Source organism: Dunckerocampus dactyliophorus, chromosome 11 (genome assembly GCF_027744805.1).
Source record: "Dunckerocampus dactyliophorus isolate RoL2022-P2 chromosome 11, RoL_Ddac_1.1, whole genome shotgun sequence".
NCBI lineage: Eukaryota > Metazoa > Chordata > Actinopteri > Syngnathiformes > Syngnathidae > Dunckerocampus > Dunckerocampus dactyliophorus.
In genome coordinates, this window is record NC_072829.1 from 8,398,682 (window position 1) to 8,415,009 (window position 16,328).

General features: G+C 41.7%; 1 protein-coding gene across 3 annotated transcripts in view; it reads left to right on the top strand.

The window, feature by feature from the left end:
- The window catches only part of atp8a1 (ATPase phospholipid transporting 8A1), a 176,896-nt gene that overhangs the window by 60,788 nt on the left and 99,780 nt on the right, over positions 1-16,328 (top strand). For all 3 annotated transcript variants that reach the window (XR_008572804.1, XR_008572803.1, XM_054791080.1), the window contains 4 exons: positions 7,219-7,346; positions 8,861-8,938; positions 9,015-9,103; positions 12,944-12,988. Coding sequence is in view for 1 of the 3 variants with exons in the window: in XM_054791080.1 (XP_054647055.1) it covers positions 7,219-7,346; positions 8,861-8,938; positions 9,015-9,103; positions 12,944-12,988 (340 nt within the window). In the remaining 2 variants the exon portion in view is untranslated. The remainder of the gene's footprint in view (positions 1-7,218; positions 7,347-8,860; positions 8,939-9,014; positions 9,104-12,943; positions 12,989-16,328) is intronic.

Consider the following 16,328-nt stretch of genomic DNA (forward strand, 5'->3'; position numbering starts at 1 on the left):
GGAGCTTATTCTCCGGAAACTCTTCCCGGCAGGAGGCTTCATGCATGTTGATGTATGGTTGAACACCACATGTGGTGCAGGAGTTGACATTTGTAAAGGCCTCTGCTGCCATCTTTTCAAAGCAGGAGAAGACAAGGGGAGGCATGCAAACCTAGTTGTAGTCCGCTGCATCCATCCATCCATCCAATTAAACATTGGTTACAGATTTGTTCTGCAATCGAATCTAAACCTTATTTAAGATATGCCCCTGCGAAGAAACCTGTAGAAATGGGTTTGTGAGTTGGATGGTCTCTTGTTTTTTTGCACAAATTAGTTTTATTCGAATCACATTGAAATTGTTCACGTTTATAAGAGTACTTGAGATCTCAACACTGGCCTGATGGTGTCTCTGTCTTCAGTTTTGATGAAGTAATGCCATTTGTCTTCATGATTCAATGCAATTTAAAAGACGTTTAAGTGATGGTACATTTTACTTGTAGTATCATAAATATCATAAAAAGTCGAAAAATCGTACAGTTAGTGCTCATTTTCCGTGATCTACCAGGAGCGTTTTTTAAATTTGATCTTTAGTGAAGCACTAGACAGCTATGATCAAAGGTAAAATCAGTGCTTGTTTCTATTCCGAACACTACCAGTCACGATTTTTTTTGCAGTTTTGCGGTCAAGGATTGTACAGTAGCACACAGAGAAGCAAAGTGTTTGTCAACGAGTAAATCCTTCTTTCTGATTAGGAATGCACTAATTACATTTTTCACTTCTGATCCGATGACGATGCCTGAATCGTATCGTATCGTATCTGTCGATACCGATGCTATTACGATACTGGAGATTCTGTTTGCTTTAATATTATTATTATTATTGTAGCATCTACAAATGATATAAAAATGATAAGGAAGTGGTCGATCAACATTTCCTTTATTGAATAAAAAAGGTTACTGTCGGCTGCAACTATGCCAAAAGAATATTAGCAAATATAGCTGGAACAATATCAGCAAATATAGCTGTTTCCTCGCATACACAAGCTTTCAACCTGATGTTTTCATTGCTTCACAGACAGTCTGACAACACAAGACTCTTAAAATTGAATATAACTTCCGGGTTGCTACAGTTGTGAACACAGGTGGGAGGGTATCGTAATAGGACCTGATCAGAAAGCTCAACCTTGCCTGGGGCAGTTTCCATAGATCAGCCCGTATGATGGTCTTGTCGATGACGACCTTCCAATTTGTCCACCTATCCTGCTGAGATTTACTCACGGCTTTCTGTAGCCCTCATCTTTCTCCCTCCTGACTTTTGAGATCACCATTGTTTTCCCCTCTTTCATTGAGGCTTTAGCCTATGTTTTCGTTTTCTCCTGGTGTTTCAGCCATGTTAGGCTTGCTGCACTGCCTGTGAATCATCCCATTTCTTTCCGGTGCGAACTTGGACTTTGACGTTTTGTGCCACTAGGTCGGGTGAATTTTCGAGCTAGAACCATAGCTTCACCTTTTTCAATTTGTAGCCCAGGCTGATGGATTCCATTGGAAGCCTCAGGATGTTTCTTCCATAAAAGGCTGACATGGTGAGATATCGGGGGAGGCAGAGCCACTTCCGAATGTATAGTAGTTGTTTGCCGTGACTCCAACATCAGGACTGTTGGTAATGTGATGATACATAGTTTGAGGGGCCACATCAGGCGATGGAAAAGGGTGAACTGGTAACACCAGACTTTGAACTTTCTGGGAAGGGGACTTTGGTCTATCTTCTTTGTCTCTTCTGACAGTTGGGCGGCTATGGCGGTAGCCATCTGTTTCTCCGAGAGGTCTTCTGTGTAGAAAAAAAGTGTAAAAAGTGGTTGGTCTACTACAAGTGGGATCTCTTTGCTGCTCACTGAGAAGGTAATGTTGTCCTTCCTGGTCCCTTTCCGGATTGATGGGCTACGGGACTTAGATGGCTTTATCTTCATCCATGCCTATGTCACCAGTTCTGCAAGCCATTTAGGCAGCTGGTTGGTGTATGTTGCAGTCTGAGGGAGATTGATGACATCGTCCATGTAGCTCTAGTGCTAGTAGCTGTTGTCCTGACAGGGTCTTTACTCCTCTGACCATTTGTCTTCTACCAGTTAAGATTACCTCACAGGCTGCAGTGAAAAGCATTGGAGAGATGGAGCAGCCCATTGCTATGCCTTTCTCTAGCTGGTGCCAACCTGTTGTGTTGACCAAGGATGAGTAGCAGACTTGGAGGTTGTTCAAATAGTTGGTTATGAGACTCTGAATTCATGGTGGTATGTGGGGAAAAAAATTGTGGGCAAACCTGGTGAGCTGGTGGGGGACAGATCCGCAGGCTTTTGCAAGGTCCAACCAGACCACGTGTAGGTCTGACGTAGTGCGCTTGGCTGTCTTTATCGGCTCCCACATCATAATGGAGTGCTCCATGCAGCCTGAGAAACCTGGAACCCCTGCCTTCTGGCAACAAGTATCAATATATCTGTTTGGCAGGAGGTAGCTGGTCATCCGCCTTGCCATCACAGAGAGAAAGATTTTTCCTTCCACATTCACAAGAGCAGTGCCTCTGAATTGGCTGATATTACAGGAGACTTTCTCTTTGGAGTTGAAGATGCACTATTAAGGTGGAATGGATTTAGTTTTCCAGGCCGCATTCATCAGCTTCCAGCTTCAGGACGGTGGGACAGTTTTTGTAGACCTTGTACAGCACGTTGTTTGGTCCAGCTGTTGAGGCAGCTCTCGCTCACTGTGTGACCTGGTGGGTTTCTGACCATTTTGGAGGGGTGGTGTGAAATTGGAAGGATAGCTCTGGTGGAGCAGGGATGTAACCTTGTGAACCGAGAGGGCTGTGTCCGAAGTCATCGCTGGTCTGAGCTTTGACCTAGTCTTCCAGTGCCTGCTTGGTGGTGTGCAGCGTTCCTCTCTTTCTCTCTTGCAACAGGCTATGGACGTACTTAAATGGGTCCTGTAAGAACATTTGTCTTGCCTTTTCCTTGCGACTTTGCCGTTTTTTGATCGTCTATGGTCCAAGAGCCTGTAAGAGCCTGTTTTTAATTTGGCCCGCAAGTTCTTCAGACCCTTTTTTTTGCGGTCCTTCACCTTTTTCCATGATCCGGCGATCCTTCACCAGCTGCTTGATCTCTTTTTCTCATCTGCTGTTCTGTCGAGGACGGGTATATCTCAGCTGCAGTTCCCCATATCTGTTGCAGCCTTCCTCATATACGATGTCTCCAAATAGATTCAGTCTGGCGGTTTTACTGCCTCTGAGGGAGTTCTGAAGGATGACATGCAGGCTCTGCTCGAAGCTTTTGGCCAGTTGCCTTTGGATTTCTGGCATGGTTTTCTAGCTATCTCTGTTGGAGGTTCCCTGCTTCCAGTATCACTAGGATGTTTTATCTTTGGGGTTTGTGTAGGATGCTGCGAATCCTCTTGGGGGCGCTGATAGTGCACCTTTCTGCCTGGCGCGATGGTGGGTCCCATAACATTGTGGTGCTCAACCTGGCTGCGGTTTCTCCTTGTCTGACCTGCAGACGCAGTGCAAGCTTGTGCCTGGGTGGTACACAATCATTGTTGTTGATTTTATATGAGGGTGTAATAAACTCCTCTCTACAGACAAGAATGATACTGTAGCGACCTGGAAGACTGCTTGTGTGTGTGTGTGGATATGTGGCAAAAGTGCAGTGCATGTTTGGAGACAGTTACGTTTGCTGATACTCTTTTGGCTACATTTGCTAACAACAACAAGCTTACAGCATTAAAGCACAGATGTGGCTCATGGATGAGAAATCTCTGCTGGTGGTATTGGAAATTTCTGATACGTGAATTATTCTGGTATCGGAACTCAATATCTGATCGGTGCCATCATCATTCCTCATGAACATGAAATTGCTACGGACACACCCCTAACCAGATGAGCCCACCACTTTACGGAGGACAGCTTCGTAAAAAAACCCCCAAACAAACAAAACAGCAGGCTTAGTGACACTTCTTAAAATAAAGCCTTAATCTTTGAATCAAAAACGTCTGCGGCATCTGAGATCAAAGGTAAATTACGATTTCCAGCCTATTATTTTAAAACTATCTGCCATTAGTTTTCTATAATATAGCCAAGAATGCTATTTATTTTTACCCTTTGGGGTAAAAAAGTTGTATAGTAGTACGTAGATACTAACAGCACATCTACTAGTAACTCCTAGTTTTTACATGTGCTCTCCAGCCCCTTCTACTTGAACTTGTTGTAATACAACTATTTGGTCAGATTTAAATGATAAATAACTGGTTAGTGCAAGGTGGTCTGCAGTGCTGAAGCTCTGGTCTGCAAAGTGATCATGGTGGTACTTCGGCCATTACTCTGTGCCCTGATAGGCTTGTAGGAGAGGTCGTGTCCTGGTCGATTTAAGCTTGCGTTACGACTTACACTCTACCCCTTTTTTGTGCTCTATTGCTTGTATTGGTGAGGGGTTTCTGGCGTTAAAACACACCTTTTAAGACACTTTAGGGGCAGTGTAAGTCATAAAAGCAAGTATCCATTTTGAGACTTGATTGTCCCTCAATAAGGAGCTTGTGAGGCTCTTTCCAGTGCGCATTGTCCAACCTGTGACAAAAGAGAGAGGTGGAAAGCCTGTCAACTTATGTTTTTTTGCAAATTATCGCCATTTTACCAACATTGGAAAGATAAATGGAAAGGAATTGGCGTTAGCTGGCCACACACAGCATCCCGCTGGCTCGGATGTCCCTGAAGCCCGGTGAATAATTAATGTGACTTTGGGCGGTCACAGAGTGCTGATGCTGGCAATCGTTTGTATTAAGCCTGTACGCTGTGATAACATAATGCAGATGGCGGCCATAGAGTACACACTGGTAAATATTTATGCATTCAAGCAAACCTGCTAGATTGTACTCTTCAGTACTCGCTATCTCAAAATAGAATTCAAGTTAGTCAGATTGCTCAACTGGCAGCGTGGTCCCGCTCAAAGCGGTTTAGTTCTGCTTTGGCTTTCATTTTAGGGAAGCCAAATAGACAAAGTTGAGTCTGCAAATTCAAACCTACAAAACATAATAACGCAACTTCTGCAACGAGCTGTGGTTTTTAATGGTTGATGGTGAAAAATGACATTCAAAGAATAGTGGAACCTCTAAGGCTAAACATTGCTATTTGTTCGAATTTCAAAGCAATTTTTTCTCATAGGAAATAATAGAAATAGTTTGTTCCAGGTTCTAACTGTTGTCATTATAAAACCTTTATTGAGTGTATAGGCTTTGTTCATATAACATACAATAAACAAACAATAAAATGCTTGTACTCATGACAAAGGTGTAGTTTGAAGGTGATTCACATTTCATTTAGTTGTCACGCAAGTGCATAAACGAGTTAACCTCATATAAACCTAACCGCAAAAAAAACCCCTCTACCTTATCATGTGACAACAAGTGACAGTATTGGTTAACTGCCGGAGTGACAAAACAGTGACGGTGTAAGGTCAAGCTGTCACGTTTTTGTGAGTTCACTTTCTTTGTATTGTTCTTTTAGAATCTTTGGCTGCACAGAGCCAAAGAAAAAGCAAAATGCCAAGTAAATCTTTTCAAGCTCTCTGAACGTGTATGTTGAGGTCTTGTTACTTCATCTATGAAAACGATGCATATTTCCAAATAAGTGTCGCATACAAGCCAAAGAAAAAGCAAGTGTAAAAAGAAGATAACCACCACTCAAAAGTAAAATACAGGGCTTTAACGCTGACAAGTGACATTTGGTTAGACTGAGTGCAGGAGTGAGTCCGGTTCTCTCAGAATGTCTCTTGGAGTAAGTGTTATAAAAAGCCAAAGGAAAAGCTGAACTATTGTGTGGTCCACCATGACAGTGGTAGTCCATAATATTAGCAAAAATTACATTATTAATCAGAAAATATTACAAAGCCAAAGAAAAAGCCTTAACAGTGACAATAAGTGACAAAATGCACTTGTACGCCGCACAAAATCTTAACCACCAGAGTCTTGCTGCTTTTGATGTGAGTCTGCTTCTGATGTATTCTCTCAGAATATTTGGCCACAGAAAGTCAACAAAAGAGCAGAATGCAAAGTAAATCGTTCGATACTTGCTGAAATAAGCTCTGTTGAGGAATACTGACGTCATGTGTGATTTCAACCAGAACGACCGTCCATCTTTTAGAATAAATGCCACTGATATGCTCCAAAAATCCAAAGAAAAACGCATCCCCAAAATTACAGAATTAAATCCCCTGAATTAGTCCTGGGACGCTTACTGAGTGAGGTTTTCTTGCAATAGGCCTATTTTACGCTGAAATGTTGGTGGAATACACATCTTAGGACTTAATGCGCAGCATCAGCTGTAGAGATTCCGCTGTATATGGGTGGGGTTTTGCACTGGTGCATGTCCTGCAGTGCATTTTGAAAGCAAACAGATGAATTGTGGAGTAAAGGCACTTAACGATGTGGCGATGCAGTGGCCATCATTAACATTAACACGCTGGCGCCATCCACCCGCTCTTTTCCACTCCTTGTTGGTTGGGAATGTGCTATGGACTGACTCTCCCTCCTTTTTGTCTTGAGAGCATCCAGTATGTTTGTCTGCCCACCCTCCCTCCCTCACCACACTTCCAAGACTCCCTGTATTTGTTGTACCAGTAGCAGTGTCGCTTCCATCCCGCTAGTTCCTTTGTGTCATCCGTTTGTTTTGCTATGGTTCTGCCACAGCAAGGGGCCCCTCCCTATCAAGCGCAATGCTAAGTTGGCTTGAGGAAGGTAACTCTTGCAAGCTCCCCCGCACAAGCTGTGGAAAGGTAAATGACATCCCTCCTGTTTTCATGTTTGGTGTCCGTGGGGTTCTATGTTGATCATTGATTGCTTTTTTTGTTTTATGTTTTGGGTGGGGGGGAGGGAGCTGCATCATTTTGCACAGTGCTTCATTTGGAATTCATTGCCTGGATCATGCTGGATGCCAAGGCTGCTGCTGTGACACTAATAAAAATCTAGATAGTCCCTCACTCTCAATCTGTGGGACGTCAAATTTGAAGACCAGGTTGGGTGGATGGAATGGGTTAATTCCAGCTAATGCTCCATGCTAGCCCAACACGCCCCCCTTGCTTTGGGTTAGCAGTGACCATTGACTGGAAGTACCTGCGGGCTCTTGAACATTTAACTGATGGATGCTCATGAAACGAGCGCTGACATGCGTCCTGTGTATCACTTCCTGTGTCCAAACCCGTCTCCTCGATAGATGGCGGGGCGGCTAACTTTGGCCTCAACTTCCTCACCTTCATCATCCTCTTCAACAACTTGATCCCCATCAGTCTACTGGTCACTCTGGAGGTCATCAAGTTCATCCAGGCCTTCTTCATCAACTGGGTGAGTCTGGGGTTGAAGTGCCAAATATGTACGCGTACGCTTGTACGTATGTACGCTTTGCAGGATGAAAACTTATTTTGACATACAGTCTCTCACAAAAGCGAGTGTACCCCTCAATACTAGGGTCAATACTATAGAAAGTAAACTTTGATATACTTCAGTGTAGTCAGTGATCAGCTTGTATAGCAGTAATAGGGATGGGTACTGAATTCGGTAGTTTTATAGGCGCAGACTGAAATGCGTCGGTACTACCGAGTACCAATTTCCATGAAATCAAACGCTACCACGTTTTGGTACCTAAATGCATCTTTGTGACTGTGAGCGACTGGAAGAGTCGGCGACAGCTGGGTTGCATGTGATGTAAGTCACGTCCGGTTACAGTCGGCGAGTTAGTGACCAATAACAACCCAAATTTATACTAAAATTAATTTAATTTGTGCATTATTAAGAAAAACACCGCATATTCATATAAAAGAATTATGTGAAAACTGCAATGTTATAATACAAACAGTTGGATGTTGTTCTGATATACTGCTCAAGTGTATATATTGAAAATAAATGTTACACTGACAAATTTTGAGATTTTATTATTAAACAAATTAACATTTATTACCACATAACATCCACAAAACTACCGAAAATCGATGCAGTTGGTACCAATTCCGATGTACCGGGCATCGGTACCGTATTGGTTCAAATGTGAAAGTTACCCATCCCTAAGCAGTATAGATTTACTATCCACTCAAAATGAGTCAACACCCAGCCATTATTGTCTAAATAGCTGGCAACAAGTGAGTAGCAAGATAATTGGTAGCGTCATGGTCTGGTGCTGCACGAGTGCTGCTGGCACTCGGGGAGCTGCGGTTTTCATTTTGAGTGGATAGTAAATCTATATTGCTATCTGCACTGTACACTACTATTGTATTGTTCGGAAAGTAGATGTATTGTCATAAAAATGGTTGCTGAAATATGAGGAGTATAGCCTACTTTTCTGAGATATGAGGCTATATTGAAGGCGAGATCAGCTTAAAGTCATGAAAAATGTGTACTTCCCAACTAGGTCATTGCCACTGACTAGTTCAACTAAGTTTTTGGTTTTTTTGTTGTTGCTATCTGCAGTGTCTCTGTAGTCATTAAAATTTCATAATTTTTTTTTTTTTTTAGCAACTTTAAGTGAGTCCTCATTTGGCCTCAATATCTTTTTGACAAAAGAAGTTAAACACAACAATGTTTTTCCAGGTATTTATTTTACCTTTGTATGGTACTGTCCTACCAACAGCCACCGCACTGTTTTAATACACACACACACGCGCGCGCGCGCACACACACACACACAAACAAAACACAGACTTTCAGTGTATTATTTGTAACAAAGCAATTTCCTGCAAAGGCTCAGTCTATCAATCTATCTAGCGATCTACAAGTGTATATACAGAACCGACCCATTTCTAAATGATGTTGTTTACGGAACCATGCATTTGTAGTTAATATATTTGTTTGTTGTGACTTTCCAGGACACTGATATGATCTACGAGCCGACAAACACACCTGCCATGGCTCGTACATCCAACCTGAATGAAGAGTTAGGCCAGGTAAAAAAAACAAAACAAAACAATATTATAATGATGACTTCCCATTTGAAATGTGCTCTCCTGTTTTTTCCACTAGGTGAAGTACATTTTCTCTGACAAGACGGGCACGCTGACCTGCAACGTCATGCAGTTCAAGAAGTGCACCATCGCTGGCGTGGCCTACGGGTACGTAAACACCCCACCTACCCTTCAACCCTTTTCACCTATCTCCTGCTCCCTTCTCTTGCTTCCTGTTGCCTTCACCTTGCACATCATGGTACCATCTGTTGTCTTCTCTCCTCCCTCGCCTTGTCATTAGCGACTTCATCACAGCTCCTCTCAAGATAACCTATATGTAACAGGTGTATTTGTACTGCAAAGCTGCCTTTGGAATTTTACCTTTTTTTTACATTTACATTTTAGAAAACCAGCCTGAAAGGTTGAACACTTCTGGGAAGGAAAAAGACTCACTCTACTGTTACAGTCAGTTACAGCCGTGACGGTACACCATTAATCCCATTAGTGAAAAGCCTTATCAATGACGGAGACAAGGCTAGAAGGGAAGGTTTTATTTGGACTCTGTTCCAAGAAGCATGAATAATTTGAGGAAATTACATTTCCTTGACAGATGAACCATTTAAAATTGAATATTCACTTTGTATTATTTAGTTTGACCATAATTTCGATAAAAATATACAGTGCACTATAATGCAATATTTAGAAATATAACGTTCTTATGGGCCGCACGGTGGTCTAGTGGTTAGCATGTTGGCCAACACAGTAACAGCTTGGAGATCGGGAAGACCTGGGTTTGATTCTCCCCTGGGCATTTCTGTGTGGAGTTTGCATGTTCTTCCCGTGTGCGCGTGGGTTTTCTCTGGGTACTCCGGCTTCCTCCCACACTCCAAAAACATGCAGGTGAGGTTAATTGGCGACTCTAAATTGTCCATAGGTGTGAATGGTTGTTTGTCTGCGTTCGGCTGGCGACCAGTCCAGGGTGTACCCCGCCTGTCGCCCCAAAGTCAGCTGGGATAGGCTCCAGCATGCCCCCGCGACCCTAATGAGGAAGAAGCGGTATAGAAAATGGATGGATAACGTTCTTATGAATGTTTCTTTCTGTATGGATTTTACTAATGCCCGTTTAAGCGCCAATTTGAGTCATGTCTTCATTCAACGACACAAATATTCTTAACAATGTTAAAAATTGACAAGTGAAGTTATGGTAAAATACGATATTTTCTTATTTAGTGGTTGGGTTGTTTATTTACTCAGCTACAGAGGGTGGGAGGCATTGACTATGGGGGTGGGCCTATATACTAATGTATTTTTGGAATGAAGCTAAACAATATTGTATCTACTGTAAACTTTTGTCATTTTATCACAACTTAAAAAATAGAACACAGTACCAGTCAAAAGTTTGGACACACCTTCTCATTCATTAGCATGAGCAAGTGCGTCCAAACTTTTGACTGGTGTGCTATATTCCAATATACATCAAGTGCAACTGGAGTTGAAACAATACAGCAAGAACAGAAGCAAACAGGGAGAATTGTATTATTTTGCATTGCTTGCCGGTTCATAAAGATGGATGCACATGATATTACGGATTGATCACATGTTGAGAAAAGACAGTGTGCTGCAGTTTCATTTTTGGATCTCCTGGTAATGTATGATTATTGTTAATGCGGCGCTGAGAACTCGTACAACATGTGGTAAGCCTCCATGTTTGAAGGTGTGAAAGATCGTCAGTAGGTTCTGCTGTTTTGGTTAGCAGGGGAGTTCAAATGACCTTAGCAGTTAACTTATTTGAGAAAATGGCTGTGCCACAGTTTCATCCTTGATGTTTAAAACATTTTTGGCCACTGACATAGTTGTTGTTTTTTTCCAAATTGGCACTCATCTATCAATCCAATGAGGTCATGTCTGTCGGCCATCAAGGATAAACGCTCTCCCCGACACACTTCCGTCACTCTGCTTCAGTCTTGGCTTGACCTACGCTTTTTAATTCCAACTAATGATCATGAATGTGTGCTCCGTCGCAGGAAGAGAAGAAGACTGCTTTTAATGAGGGAAAACTATGTTGTTGTTTGCATAAAAGTCCATTTCCAGTAGCTGCTTACAGCACTTGTCATTGTTTACGCCTAAAATATTATCCACAAACACTAATTCTGCACTATCATAGTTCCCACTCAACAAACAAGCTGAAATCCCTTTTTGCCACGTGGCACTTTTGCGTCTATTCCCATCACAGATGTCCTATTTCACTGCTCGCCTAAGGTTAAGTCGAGTATCTTTAGTCGTGCGTTGTTGCTAAATAGCATGCGTGCGTCTTCATGTGGAATAAAAAAAAAAACTCTGCTGTTTGACTTCCATGCATTAGAAGTTTAAACATGTGGATGTGGGTTGGGGAAACACAAGAACATTTTTAGCACAAGTGCATGAACAAGCACGCGTGCAAAGTCGTGACTTGTAATTGGGTGACACACACACCACACTACACACACACACAAAACACTGACACAACTGCCTGCATGTGTTCCTCTCCACAAATGAAGCACTGCTGTAATTAATAAAGTCATCCCCGAGGGTGTAGACATTAATTAATTCCACTGGAATGGAGTCCAAATCTCAAGGAGAGGTGTTGTTTAACTGAGTGAAGCACACACAATGCACCCCAACATGAAATTTCAATGGAGAGTACATTTATATAATACATTTTACTCTTTCTTAATCAATAATGTACTTTTGTCTAGCACAGGACTATTATTTCTTGGATATAGCAGTTGCAAAGATGAAATCAAATAATTTTTGATTACTTACTGAAGGTACAAAAAGTTGATGTTTATTTTGGTCGTATTTTCTTATCTCATTATTGTGGCCTCAGGCACATCGTAAACGCATTTTTAACAAAGCATTTCCCTTTAAGCGTTTAGATTTTTGCCTCGTGTTTAAATTTATTCACATACATTTTACAGGTTTACAGGATTTTGTAGGCAAACCATTGTCGCTTATTTAACCAAAATAATAATAAAACATGTTTTAGGACTGTCAGTTTTGTAATCATGTTATGTTATGTTACACATTACGCTACTTATTTTACTTACGTTCTAATATATGTTATGTTACTTTGTTATAGGTAACGTTACATTATGTTTTATTGTGTATTATGTTGTGTTACATGTTGCTGTGTTACGTTTTACGTAACATTATGCTACTTAAGCTGTGTTACTTTTTTTTGTTATGTTATATCTTACACAGTACGTGACATCACGCTAGTGCTACTCACACTACGCTACATAATGTGCTATTTTGTCATGTTACATATGTTATACATACATATTATATTTTTATATTACATTATGTTATGTTGTTGTAGGTTGCGTTATGCTACGTTATGTTATGTACTGATGTGTCGTGTTTATGTTTACACTGTTACGTTACGTTATGCTACTTTGGCTATGTTACTTTAACTTACAGTATATCATATTGCGCATTATGTTGTTATGTGTTACGTTATCTGTTACGTTATACAGGTACGCTACGTCATGTTATGTTACACTATGCCACGTTACATTGTTATGTTATACGGGTACATTACGACCATTAGGCCATGTTAAATTATGTTATGTTACCTGTTATGTAATGCGGGTATGATACATTCTGTTATGTTACATACTGTATGCTACGTTACAACAATATGTTATGTCGTATTTTTTAAAATTATTTTGTGTTATGTTATCTGTTACGTTATACGGGTATGTTACATTACGTTGTGTTATTTTATGTTATCCTGTGTTACGCTATTTTACATATTTTGTTATGTTATGTTATTTGGAGGCTTGCTATCGTCCCTCTCCGGATCTAACCCTCATACCTTAGCTCCAGTTCTCCGTGACATCCTAAACTGTCCCATAATAGTAACCCATCCTCCAGCCCTAAAGGCCTCTGTATTTAGAATATTACTGAACAATGTTAACAGACGTCATTTAAGCTTTTATTTTTGTCTTCCCACCTTGGCTTCGACAGTCACGTGCCAGAGGCTGAGGATGGTAGTTTTGCGGAGGATGACGGGTAAGACGTGTGATGTGTGTGACGTGTTTTTTTTTTGTTTGTTTTTTGCTCCTGGGTTTGTTTTTGCTGCTTTTTGTGATGTGATAGTGCTGCCTTGCCTTGCAGGATACTTGGAACGCAACGCTGCTCAGTGTGACTCGTGTTTCTCTGTGAACTGAGTAATGTTTTGGAAGTGTGGAAATGTAGGTTCAGTACTGTTGGAGGCTTTTTTTGCGTTCTCTCACGCATAATACACAACTATCCTTCTACACACACAAACACACACACACACAGCCATCTGCAGTAGTGTTAATATGTGCAGTAACAGCATGCAACTATTGTGCATGGGTTGTTGATGTCTATGTGTACTTTTGCTGCTTTTTATCTGCTCAGAAACTTAATTGTAACGCTGCATTCATGCATGGAGAGGTTTTTTATGTACAGAATGGATTACTAACACACTACCAATTAAAGGTGCACGACAATGAATGTTGGTTTGTTTCAATGAAAACGGTACTTTCAGAGCCTGAAAATGTGTGAAAGAGTGTCCCGGGGTGTAATCATTGCTGGTTCTTCATTGTAGTTACTAAGCATGGGCCAGTTACCGGTTTTAAGGTACAGCATGGTCATGGTTTCAAAACCACTAAAATTATCCGTCATGCCGTTCCTGCGGTGTGAGAGAAAGTGGAGGTCCAGCGCGGCCACTGCATGCAAATACTTTGTCACGTCCTGTGACAAATGCGTGTGCTGTGTTGCCAAAAGTCAGGTATGGATAGCACTGGCGTGTGCTGCCTCGTTAGTGACTCGTTTTTGCCGTTGGCGCTGTTATCGGTGGACATGTTGCTCACGTCGAGGGTCACCAAATGTGGAGATGTCATTCAGAACGAGACAGGAGTGGTACAAACAGTTTACTCTCCACTGAACAACAAGCAACAACCACTTAACAATGTTTCAGTTGCTCACAATAAATCACCCGGAAACAGACGTTTGTGGAAAAGTGTGACCTGCACATTCACCACTATGAAATAATAACATAATAAAAAATGTAAAAATAAATAAATAAATTGTTGTGACCTTCTTGAGTCACTTGATTGCATTTATTTGAATTTTGCCTTTTTTTTTTTTTTTTTTTTTTTTTACTAAGAAAATATTTATTGTGTTGTGATTGAATTGCAGGATTAGCCACAGTAGACTGCAATGACTGCAACTGCATTTTATTAATTTATTTAGTTAGAAAGGTTTCAGTTCTTTTTTTTATTTATTTGAAATGCATATTTTCCACTTTCGTCATTCTTTTACTGTATATGGTTTAAAAATGACAAAAAAAAATTGAATGGACTTTGTTTGTCTTCTAAATAAAGATATTTCAAAATAACACATTTCAAAGCTGTAATTATAATACCATGAAACCGTGGTATTTTTGCCCAAGGTTTTCATACCGTCAGAATTTCATACATAGTTACACTGCCAAATACTGCTTTCGAATGCTCACAGCAGCGTCCACATTGCGCAGGGATACAGATGTGAAACTGCAGCCTGTCTGTTTCCCACTGGTAAGTTATAAACCCATCCAGGCCTCAAGTGCCTCAGCTTTAATCTAGAAGCTGCCCCCTCGTAATTGATTGTGAGCCGTCTGCACCCTTGTTCCTGCCGTGACGGGACCCCTGCTGTGCTGGCAGCTAATCAATAAGTGACCGCGCTCAGCGATGCTGGAGAGGAGTATGGGCCAACCTGGCAATTTTGCACCTTTGGATATAGTATCAGAGCCGTGACAAAGGCGGGGCAGCGCCTGTGTGGAAGGGATGTCTGCAATGCTAGATGAGTGAAACACTCACTTCTCCTGCCCTGTTGTGTTGAAAGTAATTGTCACTGCCTGACAAGTATTTTTGTCAGACGTGTACATTTTTTCACACAGCTTTTAATGTAATGCTTTGGAAGACATGCTAGCGTGCAGCCAGTGCATATATCATCAAAGGCTTCTGGGCAATTAGTTGAGTGCCCCTGCAAGGACGTTTTGCTTGATGGTGGCCATGTTTTTCAACCAATCTTGCTCAAATTTTAAATACCACCGCTTGTCAGTTCGCTAAAGGTGTGGACCAAATTTCGCAGTGATTCCGCTTACCGTGGGTGTTTTAGAGAGCAATGCATTGAGCTGTGTGAGAAATGTATGGGCATCAAACGTTGGGGGTTTAATAATGGCGCCGCCATGTGGTGATTGTGTTGGAAAAATAATAGCAAAGGCAACACACTGGGTGTGCACATTTTGTGTGCATTGCAAGATGCTGTGTTGCCGTGCGAAAGCGCACACAGTTGCGTGAATATCCCGTCAATGGTGGCTAAACGCCGGCTGTCCTGTTACGGCTCTGATGCAGCAGTTGTGGAGGTTCTCTGTGTGAAATAAGCTGCACAATGTAATGATGACCCCAGCATGTTCAACCCTTGTTGCTGCATTAGCATAAGCTAATGTCACATGTAAATGTAGAGTAAGCCCCCCGAGCGAAGTAGCTTTGCTATGTGTGCGGTCAGACTAGCATCACCGCCTCATCAAGACTTTGTTGGAATATCTGCAGTGACATTTGCGGACAAGCGAGTTACTTTCTGAGAATGGCTGACATATTGGACTATTTCTGCAAGGACATCCAAAAGAGGGCGTCTTTGCATCGTATTTGGGGATTGATATGATATGCTGTGATGCATCAACCAGCAAACTAGTCATCTTTGATTATTTTTAACTCCTGATCTCTCAGCATTCAGGGTCAGTTTCCAGTTGAGAAATAATTAATAATTCCCTGCTTGCCTCCCGAGTGTATTTCAATAAATCGTCCAAGTAACCTCCAGATGATCTCCACAATATTGACTCCTGCTCCTCTGTTTAATTTGCATCGTCTGCGTCGACACGACCCTCCCGCACGTACCGCAGATGGGAGTGGCCCGTCCGCCAGGCCTCTCAGCAGCCTCTTCTGAGGGCTTGAGAAGACTTATGGCCGCCACTGGCAGTCACCGGTGGTAACGTTTCTATCAAGCCTGCAGTGCCAGGGACAAAACTGCTGTCAGCCTGATCTATAGGACGCCATTTGTCATGGAACGGCTGGATCGATAGCGCCCGGGCAGCCGGCGCACGGCCCACTAGACAGGCTAGGGTTGCAGAGATAATGAAAGACATCATTTCTTTTATTAGCCTCCGTTAGCCATCTAGGTTGTTATTGAGACTCTCCATTCATTAAAGATGTTATCAGCGTGTTCTTCTCATGAATTATTCCCTGTAATGGTAAACATTTATGGTGCTAGTAGGAAACTAATGTTGTTTCCGATCATTTATTTATGTTTGGCTTTGAAAAGAGACTGGGTGATTCTTGTGAGA